A 22,659-nucleotide genomic window follows, 5' to 3' on the forward strand; every position below is an offset into this window, starting at 1 on the left:
AGTCAGAATGTCCCACAGTGCCGTCACTCTTCCGTTTAACCAAAACATCCAGGAATGGAAGGCAGCCATCTTTCTCTAGTTCCGTAGTAAATCGAATATTCTCATGGATGGAGTTAAGATGATGAAAAAACTCCATTAACTTTTCTTCTCCGTGGGGCCGCACTATGAAAGTGTCATCGACGTATCTCCAAAAGCAGTTGGTTTACAGACCGCTGATTCAAGTGCTCTCTCCTCCAAATCATCCATAAAGAGGTTAGCCACCAGAGGAGACAGAGGGCTGCCCATGGCGACACCGTCAGACTGTTCAAAATATTCCTGGCTAAACATAAAATAAGTTGAGGAAAGAGTATGTCGAAACAAACCAGTAATGTCCGATTCAAACTGTTGACCAATTAGAATCAAGGAATCCGCAAGAGGTACTTTTGTGAAAAGGGAAACTACATCAAAACTCTTTTTGAACAATTGATTCGCCGGGAAAATTTCAAATTTTACTTCGAGAAAGTCTCTCAGTAGTTATGTGACGCTCCGTCGTGGCATCAACAGTGACCACAGTGACCACTCGTGCTGCCGTTCTTTGTATATTTTCAATATACAGTTTAGTCCCATTTCGTAAGAGTGCCACAAAGTTGAGTAATATTGTAGGATGGGTCGCACGAGAGTTTTGCAAGAAAACTCCGTTTTAGACGGATTGGATTTTACTAATATTATATGCTTTTCAGTGAAAAAAGTGAATAAGTATAAAACATTATCAAGGAGAAGGGACAGGATGATACGACGTATGTTAAGATATTAGGAAATAGTTTCTATGGTGCTAGAGGGGGACTATTAAGTAAAAACAGTAGCGGAAACAGACAGGAATATATCCCACAAATAATTGAGGACGTTGACTGCAAGTGCTACTCTAAGATGATGAGGTTGGCACGGGGTAAGTCAAACCAGTCGAAAAGTTAAAACAATATTGCAAGTTTTCTGCTTTTGCTTAGCTAGCATCAGTTTCAGTTCTTTGGTGCCAAAGACAGCCATTTCTTCGGATTTTGTTAGAGGTGCTTCGTAATATCGTGCTACGGTAGTCATTAAAAAGTTAATGAATTGCCCTTTGAGACTGAAGCGCTTTTTCCTTAGCTTCTTTTTGTCTACAGCGCAATGATATGAAGTATTTTACATTTGGGGGGAGGGGAGGGGGGACAGAAGATTATCTATAATGAGGTCATTAGAGGCAAAGCATATGTTCCGATTAGGGAAATCTACCGTTCCATTTCAAAGAGACCATTCGAACATTCACCTTCAGTGGTTTAGGGAATACCTCAAGTGTGAATTGTTGGTGGAGGATTTGGACTGTCGCTCTTCCAGAATTTAGTGTCTTCCACTGCGCCACCGCTGTCAACATCAAGAAAGAGTGGTCCGAAACAATCTAAAACCGGAAGATCCTGTGAACAGTGTTCCAGGAAAGTGATGAAAGTTACACAGATGTGGCGTACACCTAGGATCAGAAGCACCCTCTCTTTTCTGCTGTGGAGGATAATTGTTATAACAACCTCACCAAGTGAAGAGCCGTCAAACGATCTGAAAGAAACTTTGGGTATGGCTCCTAGAGGGCGTACTGGTACGATGGTTGATGGATGTGCAAAACCAGTAGAAAGGAGAGGGTCGTACACAGTTGTGAGAATATATTGCACCACGCAATGTTACTACAGTGTCAACGCTTCCTTGACCATTCCACCGCATGGCCCCTTCAGCTTCGTCCACGACGTTGATTGTTAATTTCATTTGTATACAGACGCCCCAGACTGCTAGCGGCTCTCCAAACAGCAGAATAGTTTTCTTACGTATCACTTCAATGCTTTCTTGACTGGAACACTGGCAACGCTACCACGGTGACCGCTGTTTAACAGCCTGCACGACTGGTCTCACTGTCCGCATGCGGCGTTTCTGGTAGACATGTAGTTACAGTTTCATCAGCACCCTTCCCACCATATTCGCCACAACGTGCATTTCAAGGGAGAACGTATGAGATTATTGACGAATCATTTTCAGTGCAGTCAAATACTATATCCCCAAATTGTATTGTGAACAACGCCTTGTCTTGTCGAGAACATTCGCCAGCTCTCGGTGTAGACTAATATCCAACTGGTAGCATTATTTCTCTGGCTCACACTTTGTTCTAGCATGTCAAGCATCAAACCTGGTAGTATTTGCTTATGAAAAAAAATAATCCGATATAGCATATTGGAAGGAAGAACAGATTGGGAAAGGATAGGAAGGGATATCTGAAGTGTCTTTTTCACAGGAACCACCCCAACATTTACCTTAAATCAGTAGTAGGGAACGCATGGCCCTAGGGCCACATATGGTTGGCGCAATCCTTTCGTACTGCTCGCAGAGCTATTATTGTGTTGGTTATAATACACGGACCAAATTCCCCTTCCATCTTATGTTTTTGGAAAAATTGCAAATTTGTGGTAAGATCTTATGGGACCAAACTGCTGAGGTCATCGGTCCCTAAGCCTATACACTACTTAATCTAACTTACGCTATGGACAAGACACACACACACATGCTCGAGAGAGGACTCGAACTTCCGACTGGGGGAGCCGCACGGCATGTTTTTCGTACAAGAAACTGTATGTCAGAAGGGTCAAGTAGAAATAGGAGCCGGCTATTTCAACAGTATCAGCAAACTACTTTAGTATAACGCTTTAAGTCGCGTTCACAATGTTCACCGTAGAGCACCGCGGAAACTTCAGTTTTGGCGTGACCCGCACAATGACCACTACAAAAGCCAGCCTGACTGAGTTACGTGTTTTTCATGCAGCATATGACGCTCGATTCGCAGGAATGAATAAAGCTTCTATTCTTCAAATTACTTCATAATCAAGCGTGACGGTTATAAACTTCTAATGATGGGAAAAATGAATAGTGTAGAGTCTTCACCTAACAATGGAGAGAGTGATGTCATTTGCCGGCCGCGGTGGTCTCGCGGTTCTAGGCGCTCAGTCCGGAACCGCGCGACTGCTACGGTCGCAGGTTCGAATCCTGCCTCGGGCATGGATGTGTGTGATGTCCTTAGGTTAGTTAGGTTTAAGTAGTTCTAAGTTCTAGGGGACTGATGACCACAGATGTTAAGTCCCATAGTGCTCAGAGCCATTTGAACCATTTGAAGTGATGTCATTTCGTACAAGATAAGAATAACCTATGTTGTTTACTTAGCGAGTAAGTGTGTTTCGAACGAATTCAGTCTGAAGACAGTTCGTAAGGGGCAATAGAATCTATAGTGGTATGACGTAGACAGTCTATCCGTTAGGCGTTGTTGGTTCTATGGACATTTGGAGATAAGTGTGTCTTTTCCGGCAGCAGATGTTTTGTTCAGTAGTGCGCAAGCCCTTCCATTCGCGCGGGGTTACATGGGGCGAAGGAGCGGTTCAGGTTTCGTGTGGAACGGTCGTAAGCAGCCGTATCGCATCAAAATCTATGGATAAATTGGAGATGTAGATGGAAATAAGAGTTTGGAAAAGTGAGTCATTAATCGCAATTACACACGAAATCAGTGGACAAATTAGTATCGTCATTCTCAGCCAGCAGCATCCGTCCGACCGCTATAGTATTACTCGAAGACTTATTAAGGCGACTGCAAACTTTATAACGAGATAGTTTAACTTGGTAAACCAGTACAGCAGATGCAAACTTCAGGGTTAATACTGCACGGAATGTAACTGTTGTTATGGGCATGGTGGGGCATACCAATCGTTAATAAGCGCGCTACTTATGAACTCAGTAAAAGAAGCGACTGGCTTGAAGTGTTATCCTTGGAAGCAACCCTTTCACTTACAGAAAAAATGAATTAAATACCCATAAAAAAGTACACTTTCTCACTTGGACAATATGGTCAGGTTTCGTACGAAACGTGTTCGCTCTGTCCGATCGCCGCAAAGATAATCTTTTAAACGAGAACCAGCAAAAGATATGTAGGGAAAACGCATCAGATATTCAGATTTTAATAGTTGAGCCCGCAAGTACTAAAAGTGGTTTCGACCCCAGCCTCAGATTGTTAAGGGAAACCTTCGAAAATCCCAGACGGAAGTTTAAAACCACTATATTCCCGACTGGAAGTCCATTACGTTGTTACGGATCCTCCTCGCTCTGTAGAGCGAACGGCGATCCGCCTTTAAAAAATGTTTTCTGTCCGTCAGCAATCATGTGTCTCACCGACCGGAGGTACACATATCTAAAGGGTGAACCAAAATTAGGGCACATGAACGCCAGAGCGCCATTCGTTGCCCACAAACGGAACTCTCTGCATAATTTACGCTGGTTGTTGGAGGCAATCAAATGTTGTAAAATACAGCAAATTCGAAGCCATCATCGCTTGAAGTGAAACAATTTATTTCATGACCAGTAACTTGCCCTAATCATCAGAGTCTCAGATCTCCCAGGAGTATAGCTTCACGTCAGTCTCGTCGACATACTGATAACAGTCTCCAATTATAATAATACAACACTCTGTCAAAATATAAAACTTGCTAAACAAAACATCCATAGCACCAATAAGATGATGTGTCGACATATAATCTTTACTCATGTACCTGTTTCTGCTCCTGCACTCCTTATTGATGCTATGGATGTTTTATTCAGCACGTTTTATATACTTGACAAACCAATATGAAGCTGTATTATTGTAACTGGAGCATGTTCTCAGTATGTCGACGTGACTGATAGTTAGTTGTATTTCTGGGAGATCTGAGAATCTGAAGGTAACAGCTAGTTACTGTCGAAACTGGTCATGAAACAGACTATTTACATCAAGCGATCTTGGCTCCTAATATTATAAATTAAAGCGGCCTGTAATGAAATTTCGTTCTGTGCACATCTTTTGTAGAAAATTAACGTGAAGGAAAGACAGTTCGGGAACACTGTAATAGCATGTCTGACACGGGTCTTCATTCAATACTACATAGCAGTGCATCAGTTAATGTCATTTTTGGCTTTGCGTACCAGAGTTCAAGAGTTGGATTCCGGGGCTAGGTGTAATATTTTTTGTTTTCTAACTTTATAATGTTTGAATCGGTATATGGTTTTCGTTCGTTATGCAGCAATTACATTTGGTCTTATGCAAATTACGCGCAGTTATTTAATACTAACACAGGAGTGAGAATACAATGAAAGACATGCCGTCACTGATAATGTATATAATTCATTACAACTACACTCTGCTGCTGAATACATTACGCGTGTTTTGCATCTCCACATTCATAAGTTTTGTACTTATCTCTGTCCTGTGAAAAGTAATTTATATTTAACTGATCATCGCTGGTCATAAATCCTTCTGACATGTCTATTGGTAGCCGTTGTGTCCAACGTTGGAGAAACTGCAGATCTTGGATATGTCTACAGTTATATTGCGCAGATGAGAATCAGAAAATGAGAAAAGTGAAATAACAAAAGTTCCGCCTAGACCTTCAGTAAGTCGAGTGTTCCGACGCAAAGCTCTTCCCACTGCATCGAAACTATGCACATGGCACTTTTTATACTGTAAGTGTACAATGAATTTTTTTCACCCTGCAGGACAGACTAGATAAGATCGCGTTTCAAGAAAGAGAAAAAAAAACGAAGACGTTCTGAAATAACGATTACTGCGAATTGGTGTGAGCTAATTAGTGTTCACTGTACTCCATTAGCACATTCTTGAAGTGTACTCGCAAACAACATTCTTCTTCCAGTAACGATAACGTATCCGGTTCGCACCGCCGTGTTCCTATAAAAGACCCTACGTTTTCCTGTGGCTTTACAGTACATCGTCCAGCCGGAGAGTGTAGACCGTCTGCAGTATCAGCCGAACAGAGAGATGTCGCGCCTTTTGCTGCTCCTCCTAGGGTCCTATCTGCTCGTGTTCTGCGCGCAACACGTCGCCGCCGAAGACGACTCCAACCCGGACGATGACGATGACTCCGATGACGGAAGGCCGTGTCCAGAATGGCAGCCCGAAGGTCCTGAGGGAGGGGAGGAGCCTGTTGACATCAACAGTGTCGACTTTACCACGGAAGAAAGCGACGACGCACCTCCTAGCCAGGGTAGAGTTACCAGCTTTAATACTCACTCGTTACAAAATACGATACGCATAAGGTCTCCAGCCGTATGGTTCTAATTAATCGTATGGTAGAGGGTTCTAAACTGAGTATCATGATATGGAAAGGAAGATTTGTGTTTAACGACCTATCAATGGCGAGATCGTTTATGATTGGGAAGAAAATCGCCTGTGATCTTTGTAAAGAAACCCTCGCGGCTTTTGTGTTTAGCGATTTAGGGAAATCATAGGAAAACTCAATCTACACTACTGGCCATTACAATTGCTACATCAAGAAGAAATGCAGATGATGAACGGGTATTCATTAGACAAATATATTATACTATAACTGACATGTCATTACACTTTTCACGCAATTTCGGTGCATAGATCCTGAGAAATCAGTATCCAGAACAACCACCTCTGGACGTAATAATGGCCTTGATACGCCTGGGCATTGAGTCAAACAGAGCTTGGATGGCGTGTACAGGTACAGCTGCCCATACAGCTTCAATACGATACCATAGTTCATCGAGAGTAGTGACTGGCGTATTGTGACGATCCAGTTGTTCGGCCACCATTGACCAGACGTTTTCAGTTGGTGTGAGATCTGGAAAATTTGCTGGCCAGGGCAGCGGTCGAACATTTTCTGTATCCAGAAAGGCCCGTACATGACCTGCAACATGCGGTCATGCATTATCCTGCTGAAATGTAGGGTTTCGCAGGGATCGAATGAAGGGTAGAGCCACGGGTCGTAACACATCTGAAATGTAACGTCCACTGTTCAAAGTCCCGTCAATGCGAACAAGAGGTGACCGAGACGTGTAACCAATGGCACCCCATACCATCACGCCGGGTAATACGCCAGTAAGGTGATGACGAATACACACTTTCAATGTGCGTTCACCGCGATGTCGCCAAACACGGATGCGACCATCATGATGCTGTAAACAGAACTTGGATACATCCGAAAAAATGACGTTTTGCCATTCGTGCACCCTGGTTGGTCGTTGAGTACACCATCGCAGGCGCTCCTGTCTGTGATGCAGCGTCAAGGGTAACCGCAGCCATGGTCTCCGAGCTGATAGTCCATGCTGCTGCAAACGTCATAGAACTGTTCGTGCAGATGGTTGTTGTCTTGCAAACGTCCCCATCTGTTGACTCAGGGATCGAGACGTGGCTGCACGATCCGTTACAGCCATGCAGGTAAGATGCCTGTCATCTCGACTGTTAGTGATACGAGGCCGTTGGGATCCGTATTACCCTCCTGAACCCACCGATTCCATAGTCTGCTAACAGTCATTGGATCTCGACCAACGCGAGCAGCAATGTCGCGATACGATAAACCGCAATCGCGATAGGCTACAATCCGACCTTTACCAAAGTCGGAAACGTGATGGTACGCATTTCTCCTCCTTACACGAGGCATCACAACAACGTTTCACCAGGCAACGCCAGTGAACTGCTGTTTGTCTATGAGAAATCGGTTGGAAACTTTCCTCATGTCAGCACGTTGTAGGTGTCGCCACCGGCGCCAACTTTGTGCGAATGCTCTGAAAAGCTAATCATTTGCATATCACAGTATCTTCTTCCAGTCGGGTAAATTTCGCGTCTGTGGCACGTCATCTTCGTGGTGTAGCAGTTTTAATGGCCAGTAGTGTAGATGGCCGGAAGTGGATTTAAACCGCCGCTCTCCCACATGTGAGACATGTGTCTTAAGGCGCGTACACACTAAGCCAACGAAGGCCACTGAACAACAGAGTTTGGATTCGGCTGAATGTTAGTCGCCATTGCGGTGGCATTTGGCTTCTCACACACCAAACGAAAAGTTTAGGACCAAGGGTTTCGGTCATGTGGATTTCGCAGGTGGTTCTGATAACTTACCTAAATAGCTCATGTCTCGTCATTTTTACAAAATAGCGTTTGAATTACAATTTCACCGGTCGATATTATGAGGGAAGAAGAATATTTAGTAGACCTTGCAAGTGCAGCATTTATTGTACACTAAGAAGCTGACCATCACAGAAAGAAGGAGGAGAAACTACACTGGTGGATATCTTTCGAAAAGAAGGAAGCGATATGATGCGATAAAATTAATGTCTACCTGAAAGCTGAATCGGAATATGGGCTATTTCATAATTTTTTTCCTAATGAAAGCTACAGTTTTCTAATTGTTATTAAACTGCGTAGGTGCCAAAATTTCCAAAGATAACACCTCTTTTAAGAGAGCTGTACTTGTAGCAGAAAGTTAGTAGTCACTCGAAAATTTATTTTTTCACTTTGTTTTCCACAGTGAAGAGGCGTTAATAAAGACACCATTTTCTTTTTCACATCATGCTTATCGCTCTGTAATAGCTGAACTGTTTCTCTCCAAATGTCTGTCTTTTAAGCTTGTTTTTATAATCGCAGTTCGTAGGGGCTAACAAACATTTCCGTTCACGATAAAACCCCGTCAGCATTAATGTTCTCTCCATCTTCTACTCTATACTCCAGTATTTTTAAACACAATAAATGCACATCCTTAGCGAGAGAGCGAATTGCAGGGGAGACAAAGACGGTTGAAATTCATTGTCTCAGAAGAGCCCCAAGTGGCACTCGCTATTTTTTGTTAAGTAGTTTCGCTCTTCAGTGTAAGACCCAACTACTGTACGTTAAACTACAAATCGCAGAGCTTCTCGTGAACCTGTTGTTAAAATAAATAGCGAAACCGGCCAATGACACATACTAAGTGCGACTGTTGGTTGTCCGGGAAAACTTAAATACGCATCCGTTGTAGAGACACAACAAATCGCTACCGAACAAACGAACAATGTACCGAGCGTCCTCACTAGGAGAGGGATTCCATTGCCAACCAACCGCCAACGCTTTTACGTTACCACCAGTAGATCGAACAGCAACCAAGACCAACAGCTTTGTTGGCTCCGATTTGCCACCCGTACACGCTAAGCAAATTTCGGCCAACGAAGTGGCAGACTGCCGTTTGTTGGTCTTCTTTTGCGTAGTGCGTACGTGCCTATCGTGCTGTACCACCTCTCTCGGTTAACTAAGGTATATAAACGAATAAATTCGTAGAGTCAGTGGGATATTAACAGTCACGGGCTAGCAGCCTCGGAAAGGAATGAATACTGCAAATGTTTTGCGTTTAAGGACCTTGGTAAATGCAATTAAAACTTAAAGTAGTGTGCAGTCGAATTCTTGTTTATTACTTAAGCTTCACAGGTTCATAAAGGGAGCCATAGAAATATTTAAGTTCACCTAATAAATCAAAAACTTTGCTTCAAAATTTTGTACTAACGGTACATCCGTAGCTGCTGGCTCGAATTGTGTCGATAAAAATCAGTTGCTAAATCAAAATTCACTCGATAATTAAATTAAATTACTGAAATAGCATTCAGTTTAACAAAACTTGCACATAATAGAAAGAAAAAGTGAATACAAGCAAATCGTGGGAGTAGATGTTTTCATTAGCCACCGCCATTACCATGTGGCATAAAATTTTGCCTTACTGTGTCAAATATCTCAAGTTTCTCTTATAGGACAAGACGTATAAAGTTCTGTGGGACAACCCTCCGACAGTTTCAGTCTAAATTACATACGCCATCCACTACACGTAGCTCCATAGGAGAAAAGAGTTGTAGGAATGAGTTCAGACGATCATACGAGTCATTATCTTCCAGTCGGATGCTTATGGGATCAGTTGTTTGGATTCTCAAGGCAACACCATTGAAATAGTCTCGTGCATCTTGCAGAGAAAATGTCCAACATTTCTGGCAGCACTTCATGTATAGAAACGTACTAATGTGGTTCTGTCCAATGGGACGGCTGAAGATGAGGTCCTATCAACTGATGGACAACTGCAGTCTACAAATAGGGATATGGCTGTCGAAACGTTTGGAAACACGACGTGTGCAACTCTAGGTATAAAGCCATTTGCATGTAATTTTTGATAGACCCAGGACCTCAAAGTGTATTTCATCTTTTGTTGAGTTGCCACTTAAGCCCAAGCACCTCTCCTAGAATGACGAAATTTCTCATTTGCAATGTCAGTATTGGAGTCCATGGCAGGGCAGAATTAGCTACCTACCCGTAAGAAAACTCCATACAGCGTCCTTTAGGTGGATGCATTTCAAGGCTTGTAGATGAATTCGTATTTGTGGTGCTTCTTCCAATTTCAGTCTATAATTTCATCATAAACTCTTCACTTTCTGCTTGCTGAACACTTCTTTCTTTCCAGAACGAAGTTTTCACTTTGCAGTGAACTGTGCCCTGATATGAAGTTTCCTAGCAGATTAAAACTGTATGCCAGGCCGAGAATCGAAGGCATGACCTTCACCTTTCGCAGGTAGGTGCTCTACCAACTGACCTATCCATACATGACTGGCGGCCCCTACTCACAGCTACACTTCTTCCAGTACCTCCTCTCCTACCTTCCAAATCTCACAGTAGTTATCCTGTGATACTGGAAACATGGCCCAGGCTGTGGCTAAGACGTGTCTCCGGAAGAGAACTTGTGTGATATTTGTAAGGTGGGAGACGAGGTACTGGCGGAAGTAAGCCTATGAAGACGGGTCGTCTGTCGTGCGGGGAAAGGTCAGTTGGTAGAGCATTTGCTGCAAAAAGCAAGGGTTTCGAGTCTCGGTCCGGCACACAGTTTTATTCTACCATGAAGTTTCAATTCTTTGTTTACTACCTCCTCCGCTTCTCCGTGGCATGAAAATCCTGTCTTTAGAATGGAACTGGCGAGATTAACGCTCCCATGTGGAGACAATTTCAGCCAGTCATGAACTCCCAATTTCTATACACTTTCTGTAAGAAATACATTTCACTCTTGTTGTTGCGCAATTTATATCACACCCATGTTGCAGAAATATCTGGTTTATGAAGTATTCAAGCAATTGCTGTGCACTGTATGCTTACAGTTCGTCTCAGAGGCATTTTCTCTCTTAATTAAACCTAGGAATGTTATTTATAACAGAGGGTGGAAGAGTTTATAAAACGTGTAACGGGTATAAGTACAGATGTTTCTATTCGTGACTGAGTATGGTGGACTGAACAACATTACATCACCTGCAGACTAATGATTATATTTGTTACAAGTCGTATATTTTTGTTCGGTTAGTACCTCCAGGCATATACGGGAAGAACAAGCCACTAATACTTATTTTCCCTGGGAAGAATGTCAAGTGTTGAAATGTGGATGCGTGGACTCTAAATGTACTGATAAGCGCAATCCACTTAGTGGTGCGGTTAGGACCATACAGAAAACATGAGATCATAAAGTTTGTGACATGTCCGTAGAAGGCTGTTCGATGCAGACAAAAAACAACCAACCGACTGACGTAAGTATCTATTAAGGTTGTTGTTGTGGTCTTCAGTCCTGAGACTGCTCTCCATGCTACTCTATCCTGTGCAAGCTTCTTCATCTCCCAGTACCTACTGCAACCTACATCCTTCTGAATCTGCTTGGTGTACATTCTTCTTGAAGTCTGAGGGTATTTCGCCTGTCTCATACATCTTGCTCACCAGACGATAGAGTTTTGTCAGGACTGGCTCTCCCAAGGCCGTCAGTAGTTCCAATGGAATGTTGTCTACTCCCGGGGCTTTGTTTCGACTCAGGTCTTTCAGTGCTCTGTCGAACTCTTCACGCAGTATCATATCTCCCATTTCATCTTCATCTACATCCTCTTCCATTTCCATAATATTGTCCTCAAGCACATCGCCCTTGTATAGACCCTCTATATACTCCTTCCACCTTTCTGCTTTCCCTTCTTTGCTTAAAACTGAGTTTCCATCTGAGCTCTTGATATTCATACAAGTGGTTCTGTTTTCTCCAAATATCTCTTTAATTTTGCTGTAGGCAGTATCTATCTTACCCCTAGTGAGATAAGCCTCTGCATCCTTACATTTGTCATCTAGCCATCCCTGCTTAGCCATTTTGTACTTCCTGTCGATCTCATTTTTGAGACGTTTGTATTCCTTTTTGCCTGCTTCATTTACTGCATTTTTATTTTTTCTCCTTTCATCAATGAAATTCAATATTTCTTCTATTACCCATGGATTTCTACTAGCCCTCGTCTTTTTACCTACTTGATCCTCTGCTGCCTTCACTACTTCATCCCTCAAAGCTACCCATTCTTCTTCTACTGTATTTCTTTCCCCCATTCCTGCCGTTTGTTCCCTTACGCGCTCCCTGAAACTCTGTACAAACTCTGGTTTAGTCAGTTTATCCCAGGTCCCATCTCCTTAAATTCCCACCTTTTTGTAGTTTCTTCAGTTTTAATCTACAGTTCATAACCAACAGACTGTTGTCAGAGTCCATATCTGCCCCTGGAAATGTCTTACAATTTAAAACCTGGTTCCTAAATCTCTGTCTTACCATTACATAATCTATATGATACCTTCTAGTATCTTCAGGGTTCTTACATGTATACAACCTTCTTTCATGATTCTTGAACCAAGTGTTAGCTATGATTAAGTTATGCTCTGCACAAAATTCTACCAGGCGGGTTCCTCTTTCATTTCTTACCCCCAATCCATATTCACCTACTACGTTTCCTTCTCTCCCTTTTCCTGCTACCGAATTCCAGTCACCCATGACTATTAAATTTTCGTCTCCCTTCATTATCTGAATAATTTCTTTTATTTCATCATACATTTCTTCAATTTCTTCGTCATCTGCAGAGCTAGTTGGCATATAACCTTGTACTACTGTAGTGGGCGTGGGCTTCGTGTCTATCTTCGCCACAATAATGCGTTCACTATGCTGTTTGTAGTAGCTTACCCGCGTTCCTATTTTTTTATTCATTATTAAACCTACTCCTGCATTACCCCTATTTGACTTTGTATTTACAACCCTGTATTCGCCTGGCCACAAGTGTTGTTCCTCCTGCCACCGAACTTCACTAATTACCACTATATCTAACTTTAACCTATCCATTTCCCTTTTTAAATTTTCTAACCTACCTGCCCGATTAAGGGATCTGACATTCCACGCTCCGATCCGTAGAACGCCAGTTTTCTTTCTCCTGATAACGACGTCCTCTTGAATAGTCCCCGCCCGGAGATCCGAATGGGGGACTATTTTACCTCCGGAATATTTTACCCAAGAGGACGCCATCATCATTTAATCATACAGTAAAGCTGCATGCCCTCGGGAAAAATTACGGCTGTAGTTTCCCCTCGCTTTCAACCATTCGCAGTACCAGCACAGCAAAGCCGTTTTGGTTAGTGTTACAAGGCCACATCAGTCAGTCATCCAGACTGTTGCCCCTGCAACTCCTGAAAAGGCTGCTGCCCCTCTTCAGGAACCACGCGTTTGTCTGGCCTCTCAACAGATACCCCTCCGTTGTGGCTGCACCTACGGTACGGCTATCTGTATCGCTGAGGCACGCAAGCCTCCCCACCAACGGCAAGGTCCATGGTTCATGGGGAGGGGGGGTACCTCACATAAAAATATCTGCACTTAATACCCGTTACACACCTGCCAAATAATACATACCACTTTCCCTGCTGTGTAGTGTGGCATGTTACTCCGCCCATTTATCATCCAAGAGGGAGAGAGGTAAAAAGTAAAGTTGTGTGGCACTGTTCGCAGCGACATCCCATGGGGTCAGGTTCACGTCAATCCTGCATTTTTTCACACACTTTTGGAAAATACTTAGTCTCCTTAACCATTTTCGGTTTCTATATTTCATTCTAATGTTTAACTAAACTTTTGTTTTATCAACAGTTTCGTTATTCTAAACTTTGTTCATGAAGAAATCATCCAGTGCTGGACAGACCGTAATCGTTATAGGACCCTTATCAAAACAACTGAAATTAACTGCACACTTACGCCGGCCGGCGTGGCCGAGCGGTTCTAGGCGCTTCAGTTTGGAACCGCCCGACAGCTACGGTCGCAGTTTCGAATCCTGCCTTGGGCATGGATGTGTGTGATGTCCTTAGCTTAGTTAGGTTTAAGTAGTTCTAAGTTCTAGGGGACTGATGACCTCAGAAGTTAAGTCCCATAGTGCTCAGAGCCATTTTTTGCATACCTACACAACAGTTAACATACCTGGTCCTTGTTTATTTCTGCCACGGCAATGCATCCAAACCTACGCCAGTTGCATGTGTTATTGTCACGACACTAAATCGTAGTTATTCATTGAGTACATCGACTTCTGTGTGGTCTGCTGTTGTTGGGATAAGATGGATCTTCTTCAGCCTACTGATCAAAGTTGTAACATCTCAGAAATGAAGATACTCTTAGATGCACTTATCACGCTTATAGTTGAAAACTTTGTTTGTATACATAGCACGTAACAAAAATCCATAATGTGGGTGACATTTGCACAAGTTTAACTTCCTGTTGTACCTGTCTCTGGGTACTTCGCTCTCCACTTTAGTGTCAGTTTTAATAAGTTCTTATATTTAGTGCTTCACGATAATTAAGGGTCTCACCCTTTTAAATATAGTTTCGGTATATGACTTACAGTTTAGTGGTGTTCTCTTATTGGAAATATGAACAACAATATAAATGTAGAAGTGAAAATACTTCCAGTGGCCACAAGTAACACGACAGAAAAAGGAATTTGTAACACTGGATGGTACTTTTACTTTTAATTTATATTCTTGTTCATATTTTCATATAAATATCAGTACAAAAGTATAAACCTTATACTAAAAGAGCATTTTGTTTTATCTTCTGTTAGGTAGTGGCTCAGGTTACCCCAGAGTCGTAAATACAGCGCTTACATTTATTAATTCACATAAATCCACCAGATGATGGTGCTTGAAGCCTCTGATATGCGTAGTGGGAATAAAATGAATTGTGACTGGTAGCAGTAAACTTGTTTCAATCGTTATCAATAGCAGCACTGACAAAGCCTAACCTAAAACGTTCGCTTTGATTTTATCCATATTAGGTACAAGGTCGTGGTAGTCAAAATCAATGACTGAGTGTAACATCAGACATCTTTCAAAGCGCAAAAACGCGTAAGTGGACGCGTTTCCTAGAAGCAAGCTTTTATCACCAGAATTATTCTACGAGATCTTACAAAAGCCATAAAGATAAAAAGAATATATAAAATATTAAAAATTTCAGGAAGGCATGGTTTCAAGGGAAGTGACAACGATACTTAATATATATTTATTTATAGTTTTACCTTTATCTGATCATTCTGATGATGCTGGCTTGTTTTTTAGAAATGTGATAATACTAAGTAGGGTTTGCATTTGTGGAAGGTGGTGAACCTACATTTCAACATTAACTTGTTCCCATTTGTAGGCAACGACTTCAACTAAGTCCATAGGCAAAAATCTGTAGGATTGACATCCGGCTTTCTTGTTAATCACCGAACAGGTCTTATCATTTCAGTTCCGTAATGAGTATATATGTTGCTCAGGTTGACACAGTGCATTGGTACACGTCGTGTTGAAACCTCATCCTATCGCGTAAAACGAGAGGTACAGTCTCCAAAAATTGTAAGCAAAGGAAGACTGGGTTTTAATTAGTTGGCGACAACCTGGCCACTAAACACGGAATAACAGATTGGCCTGGGAAGGACACCGAAGGAAATATGCCGTGCCATTTGGGTGAAACGGAGTAAGTGAAACCAAAGTCTGGCTGGCTGACGGGGACATGCATCTTCACCCTCCTAGTTTCTTAACCATTGTGCCATCACGCTCTGTCTCAAAGACTGTGGCATGGCATCTCGTATGAAAAATAGGTAGCCAGCACCATTTAAATGGGTTGGCAGTATCTTATAGCAGTTGCTCTTGCACTCTTCCATGCCAGAAGTTGATCATGATTCGCTGCTGATGATATGACAAGAGAATACTCTATGTATGTGGATCATTCCAGAGATGGCTAACGCCGCTGCTGGAAACACCATCACGGTTGAGAGAAGTCTCATTCGCATGTTTCAAAACAAACCATTGCCTACCGTCAACATTTGAAGTGCTCCCTTGAAAAGTAATAATCGTCTGTGAAGTGCCCACGGGGAAGTTTATTATAGCGAGATGCCTCACATACTGATCATTCATAATTTCGTGCTAGCTGTAATATTAATTTCAAATCTTTTGCCCCGCATCTGCTGCCTCCACTCCCCCCCTCCCCCCCCCCTTCTGCTTATCACGTACGTTTGTATAGTTTCAACTCGAAAACCTGTCTTTTATTGCTAATAACAGCTAATGCCGGAGACAGCATAATAGATATCATGAAGATGGCATGCAACAAATGTCAAATTGAAATGGACTGCATGCAGATTATTAGCATTTCTATATAACTGTACGAGATTGGTAGAAGATACGATATAAATGGGTGTACGTGTGTATGTATCTATGTTGCACATCTTCACCTAAACCTTTGGATTGATTTCAGTCAAACTTGGTACACATGAAAAATTATCTGGAAAGTACTGCATGGGTAAGAATCGTCTAGTTCCCACTGGATTGGGGGTGATGGAGAGAGTGGTGGAGAAGGTGGATGGAATCAGCAGGGGAGGAGATGGACAAAGGGAAAGGAGTAAGGAGGAGGTAGAGTGGAGAGATGAGGTGGAGATGAAGGCAGAGAAGAAGAGATCGTGGACAGGTGGAGGGAGGAGTAAATGTACTTAGACGTGGGTGGGAGAAGATAAGGGGGGGGGGAAACGCTGTGATAGGGAGAGGGGAGAGGAGATGTGTGCTATGTGTGTGACGTACACGTTCGTGGGCAAAGCCATAGACAAAGAGCTGGTTCTGTATATAAGGGAAGATTAGATAGCGGGTTTCTCATTCAGAGATCGGATTTGTCTGTTGACAGTTTGTGAGGAGACCGTGCTATGTCTCGTGTAAGAGGGTGAAACGTGTATCAGTGGAATTCGACAGTGGCAGGATCGCGGTCTAACAAGACCGCAGTTACAAATTTTTTCTTGTCAAAGTTCCAATTCTAATAACAAAATTCTGAAAGATACATGTCAACGAGAACTTATATGAAACAAACGAAAAAGATTTGTCAATAAATCCATTAATGTACACAAAATACAAAGCAGTAGTAATTGTATATATGGACGAATGTTTATCCAAATGCATTTAGTCACAGTTTTTTAATTACTTGTCCAATAGGTCACATTCACGACGAATGTTAAGATGTGGAACGTGTCAATAGAACAGATTTAGTACACAAATTGCATCAGTAGCTCTATCAGCTTTTTTACTTGTTTCTGAAGGCTGGGCGACCCAAGGCTGTCTGTTTAACCCATTACATCAAACTCCCAGCGATTGCAACATCAAACAACAACCATTATAAACATTCGATCTCTATTTAATGCTATAACCATGAAAGTAATTATGTTACTAATAAAGTCACAATTATCACTAATTATCCACTACATAATTGAATATGTCTTCAAACGTGAATGGTATTCCATGTTAGAGTCTTTATCTACATGTCTCATCGAAGACCAATTGATAATTTAAAGGGTCAAAAGTACTGTTCACTCCATGTGAAAGCTTGCAGCAAGAATGTACACTGACGGAATAAATCATAGCACCACAAAATAATTAATGTAGTGTAACGGAATTTCGGGATTACATTTATCTAGGTAACATATTTAAGTAATTAACGTTCAAAGATCACCGTTTAATGAAAGCGCGAGATAAGCCTTTGCATATGTGAAATGCTGGTACATTATCAACCGGTGCAACCCCGAGAATGTTGAATGCATTCATGCAAATGTGCTCGATTGGAGACACATCTGGTGATCCTGCAGGCTAAGCGACATGTCGATACTCTGTAGAGCTCGTTTAGTTACAATAGCGATATTTGGGCTAGTATTATCCTGTTGGAAAACCCCCCTAGAATGCTGTTCATGAATGGCAGGTTTAATCACCAGACTGACGTACAAATCTGCAGTCAGCGTGCGTGGAATAAGCACGAGAATGCTCCTCCTGTAATACGAAATCGCAAATCAGCTCTTACAAGGGAACCTCCCCATCGCACCCCCCTCAGATTTAGTTATAAGTTGGCACAGTGGATAGGCCTTGAAAAACTGAACACAGATCAATCGAGAAAACAGGAAGAAGTTGTGTGGAATTATGAAAAAATAAGCGAAATATACAAACTGAGTAGTCCATGTGCAAGATAGGCAACATCAAGGACGCTGTCAGCTCACTAGTGCCGTGGTCCCGTGGTTAGCGTGACCAGCTGCAGAGCGAGAGGTCCTTGGTTCAAGTCTTCCCTCAAGTGAAAGGTTTTATTTTTTATTTTCAGTTTATGTCACAAGCTCTTATGTTTTCATCACTGTTTTCGGAGTGATTATCACATCCACAAGAAAACCTAAATAGAGCAAGGTAGAAGAATCTTTTTACCGATTCGCCAAGTGTACAAGTTAGGTGGGTCGACAACATATTCCTGTCATGTGACGCACATGCCGTCACCAGTGTCGTACAGAATATATCAGACGTGTTTTCCTGTGGAGGAATCGGTTGACCTATGATCTTGCGATCAAATGTTTTCGGTTCTCATTGGAGTGGCACGTCCCTTCGTCTAGGTTTTGCGGTGCGGTCTCAAAACACAGACACTAAACTTATTACAGTGAACAGAGACGTCAATGAACGAACGGACAGATCATAACTTTGCGAAAATAAATATTATACTCGAGGGAAGACTTGAAGCAAGGACTTCTCGCTCCGCAGCTGATCTCGCTAACCACGGGACCACGGCAGTGCTGACTGAGCTCATTGTATCCATAATGTTGTCTATGTTGCACATGGACTACTCAGTTTGTATATTTTGCTTATTTTTCCATAGTTCCACACAACTTCTCCCTGTTTTCTCGATTGATCTGTGTTCAGTTTTTCAAGCCCTATCCACTGTGCCAACTTATAACTAAATCTGAGGGGGGTGCGATGGGGAGGTTCCCTTGTTAGTTACAGGTGTAGCTCCAGTGTGTCCAGCACGCAGACAGGTTGGTTGCAAGCTCTCAACTGGCCTCCTTGTAACCAACGCACAGCCATCACTGGCACCGAGGAAGAAACAGCTTCCATCAGAAAACACAACAGACCTTCTTCTTGTCCTCCACCGAGCTCTCGCTTGATACCACAGAAGTCGCAATTGGCGCTGGTTAGTCTTCAGTGGAATGCAAGCCACAGGGTATCTGGCTCTTAGCTGTCCACGAAGTAGCTGATTTGTAACAGTTCGTTGTGTCACTGTGATGCCAACTGCTGGTCAGATTGCTGCTGCAGATGCAGTACGATGCGCCAGAGCCCCACACCAAACACGATAGTCTTCCCTCTCATTACTGCCAAGTGGCACTGAGGAGCCCGGTCTTCTTGCGACCGTACATTCTCGCGACCACCGCTAGCAGCATTCATGTACAGTGGCTACATTCCTGAAAAGTCCTTCTGCAATATCGCAGAAGGAACATGCGGCTTCTCGTAACCCTATTATACGTCCTCGTTCAAACTCAGTGAGTAGTTGATAATAGCGTTTTTTGTCGCCTTAAAGGCATTCTTGACTAACGTAAACTCACCATGTGCAATCTCAAAGATAACTAACGCGCACGCTGGTACAGCATGTATTTAAAGCAACCCTGATTTGCATCCTCATAGTAGTGCTACGAGCGCCGCTCTTATTCCACTCGTGTGAAGTTTGATTAAACATCATCTATCAGATGTAGAAACTCGCCTATCAAAATCACTAAATTTGTTTAATCACGACTCGATTCATGTTGAAGTATGCTTCATCTATCAACGAGATGCAACCAGCATCAAATCCTTCATTATTAATCACTATGACAATCTGGTTCAGAAAGTCAGTCCTCTGTTGCACAGTTCGTACAGGTATATGCCACTGGTTTGGATTTTGAATGAAAACATGTGTACGTTCTCTCTCAGTATTTTCTGCTCGCTTGGTCGCTTCAAACCAGTTTCCGCTGCAATTATTCAGACGGAATTTTTTGGATTTTGCTGAATAATTCCAGAAACCTTGCCGACATTTTCGGATGGAACTACATTTTGCCTTGGTCCAACATTCCCTAATAGATCATTAACCACGTTGCGTGTCCGTTGGACTTCGCCGAAGAGCTTGCGAATGGTTTTCGCATCGTGTCCTCTTGGAACATTAAATAGTGTATGAAAACTGCCCCTGTTGCCTTAGGACTATAATCTAATCTGTGGTATTCCAGTAGCAGAAAAACACGTTGTTCAGTGGAATACATGATTTCAGTCTCTGTCTTCGGTACGCTAACCTCCTTCACGTTTCAACGATGGGACTGATCGCTCTCAGCTGAGGCACACTATTTATAGGATCTACGTACTACGATTACAAAATGGCTCTGAGCACTATGGGACTTAACATCTTAGGTCATCAGTCCCCTAGAACTTAGAACTACTTAAACCTAACTAACCTAAGGACATCACACACATCCATGCAAGAGGCAGGATTCGAACCTGCGACCGTAGCAGTCCCACGGTTCCGGACTGCAGCGCCTAGAACCGCAAGACCACCGCGGCCGGTACTGCGATTACAGCACCATGTATTAGCGGCTTTTCGAACTATTTCGAAACCTCTGAATATCTTCTGCATAAAATTCTTACAGCTTCCGCAATAAACATAGCGTATGTTGAACTCCTTTATCGATCGTAGTTTTCTGGATATTTAATTTTGGTATCAGGGACTGCTTCGCTGTACACCCTGTACATTTTCTTCACGAACTCTGTACAACAGGTATTACAACGATGCGTATTCTGTCTTCATACGCTAGCTATTGAATCACACACACGTTATATACTGATACACTCTCAAGATTATGAAAATGATAGACTTGAATTGTTCATAATTTGTAAGTGTCTATTGAATGTAAAATTAACTCTCATTGGTCGTGAACCTGATTGTGCTGATTAGTAGGCCTTTAGCATGACTGGAAGTTAGTTGTGAGCTGTTATTACACAACTTCATTTGTCTTTTTTAGCTGATGGTGCCGCTTCGAGACACAGGGCCCTTGCAAGGACAGCCGCTCATGCCAAAGCCGCCAAAGCCAGGACAGCAGGCAAAGCCAGGACTGCCGCAAAAGCCAGGACTGCCGCCAAAGCCAGGACAGTTGCCAAGAAAGCCGGCAGAACAGTGGTGAAAGCTGCCGGGGCCCACCACCAGTGATCTACAGTATGTCGCTTCTGTAAACAACCAGTGAACGCAGTCCATCACTGCGATGAAACTAATAAATTATGTATCACAATTGTAAGAAGTGATTAAAGGACGATTGTTGCATTTTGTATTTCCATTTTTTTCTGTTTTCTCCAGAGAAATGATTTCGAATATACTTTGCAATAAGTCACCTCCTCACAGAATGCTCACATAAATCCCAACAATGAAATGACAGTATGACATTGCGCCTGCCGTGGATGCTAAGAGCCGTACATACAGTGTGAGTCACTAAGTATTGCCACCTAGAATAATTCCGGAAGTATGATAGTAGCTGAAAAGTTTGTGGGACAAATGGGAGCCATAATATGACGTGGGTTTTTTTGTTGCTAGGTGGGGTCGCTTCAGAGATATGAAGGTTAACTTTAAAAAAAAAATGGTTCAAATGGCTCTGAGTACTATGGGACTTAACATCTCAGGTCATCAGCCCCTAGAACTTAGAACTACTTAAACCTAACTAACCTAAAGACATCACACACATCCATGCCCGAGGCAGGATTCGAACCTGCGACCATAGCAGTCACGCGGTTCCGGACTGAAGCGCCTAGAACCGCTTGGCCATCGCGGCCGGCGTTTTTTTTTTTTTTTTTTTTTTTTTTTTTTTTTTTTTTTTTTTTTTTTTTTTTTTGTTTTTGTTTTAATGGAATGCTATAATTTGGTACTTATTTTCTGATAGCGGCTATTGAGACGAATCGAATGATGTATAACACTAAGGTCTTTGAAGGTCAACGAAGGTCAAAAAGATGGCATGAACGTCCATTTACAGAAGGTGTTCGAAGTCATGACCATCGGTTTCAATACAGTGCTGCAAATTTCTTATTATGGATTGAGTGCTATTCCTTATCACTTCTGCACTTACCGAAGCACATGCTCCGACAATTCTCTCTGGGATATCGTGCTAATAGTAAATGTCCTCCTAATACGGTGTATCCATCTAACGTGCCATTGACATGTAAACATAATTCAACGGTTTCGCAATACGACACTAATAGGAACGGTAAGACTGCTATCGGCGGGCCAAGCGAAAGTGAGTGATGTATTCCTTCGAAGAACTAGTCGATATGCTTTTCATTTACGGAGAATGCCAACGAAATTCAATGAGAGCTAGAGACTTATACGCTTAGAGATATCCTCAACGTACTCACCCTACATGTCGTAGATTTAAATATGTTTATTATAAACTGAGAATAACTTGATTTTTAACGCATCGGAAACATATCCGGCAAAAGAAAGTTACTAACGAGGAAACGGAAATTGGTACTCTTGCCATGTGGTTCGAGATCCTTGTGGTAGTTTGCGTCAAATTGCCAGGGAATCTGGAATGAGCCTGAGTAGTATTGTTCGTGTTCCGCACCACTATAAATATCAGCCTTACCATATCAGTCTCCACCAGGAATTAACTGCTACGGATTGTATGCGTCGCATTGAATTCTTCAGATGG

The 22,659-nt window shown here is 42.4% G+C and overlaps 1 protein-coding gene across 1 annotated transcript; it reads left to right on the plus strand.

Moving 5' to 3' along the window:
- The first annotated feature begins 5,789 nt into the window (after nucleotides 1-5,789).
- On the plus strand, nucleotides 5,790-21,291 carry LOC124795890 (histone deacetylase HDT3-like). The gene is made up of 2 exons (XM_047259973.1): nucleotides 5,790-6,065; nucleotides 20,989-21,291. Exons 1-2 carry the CDS (start codon nucleotides 5,840-5,842, stop codon nucleotides 21,171-21,173), a joined length of 411 nt encoding a protein of 136 aa, XP_047115929.1. The 5' UTR covers nucleotides 5,790-5,839; the 3' UTR covers nucleotides 21,174-21,291.
- The last annotated feature ends 1,368 nt before the right edge of the window (nucleotides 21,292-22,659 follow it).

The sequence above is a fragment of the Schistocerca piceifrons genome, chromosome 1 (assembly GCF_021461385.2).
Source record: "Schistocerca piceifrons isolate TAMUIC-IGC-003096 chromosome 1, iqSchPice1.1, whole genome shotgun sequence".
Taxonomy (NCBI): domain Eukaryota; kingdom Metazoa; phylum Arthropoda; class Insecta; order Orthoptera; family Acrididae; genus Schistocerca; species Schistocerca piceifrons.

Bases quoted from the DNA above. Each gene is read 5' to 3' on its own strand.
- LOC124795890 (XM_047259973.1), top strand. From the start codon at position 5,840: ATGTCGCGCCTTTTGCTGCTCCTCCTAGGGTCCTATCTGCTCGTGTTC. The intron at 6,066-20,988 runs GTAGAGTTACCA...TGTCTTTTTTAG, and splicing joins CGACGCACCTCCTAGCCAGG to CTGATGGTGCCGCTTCGAGA.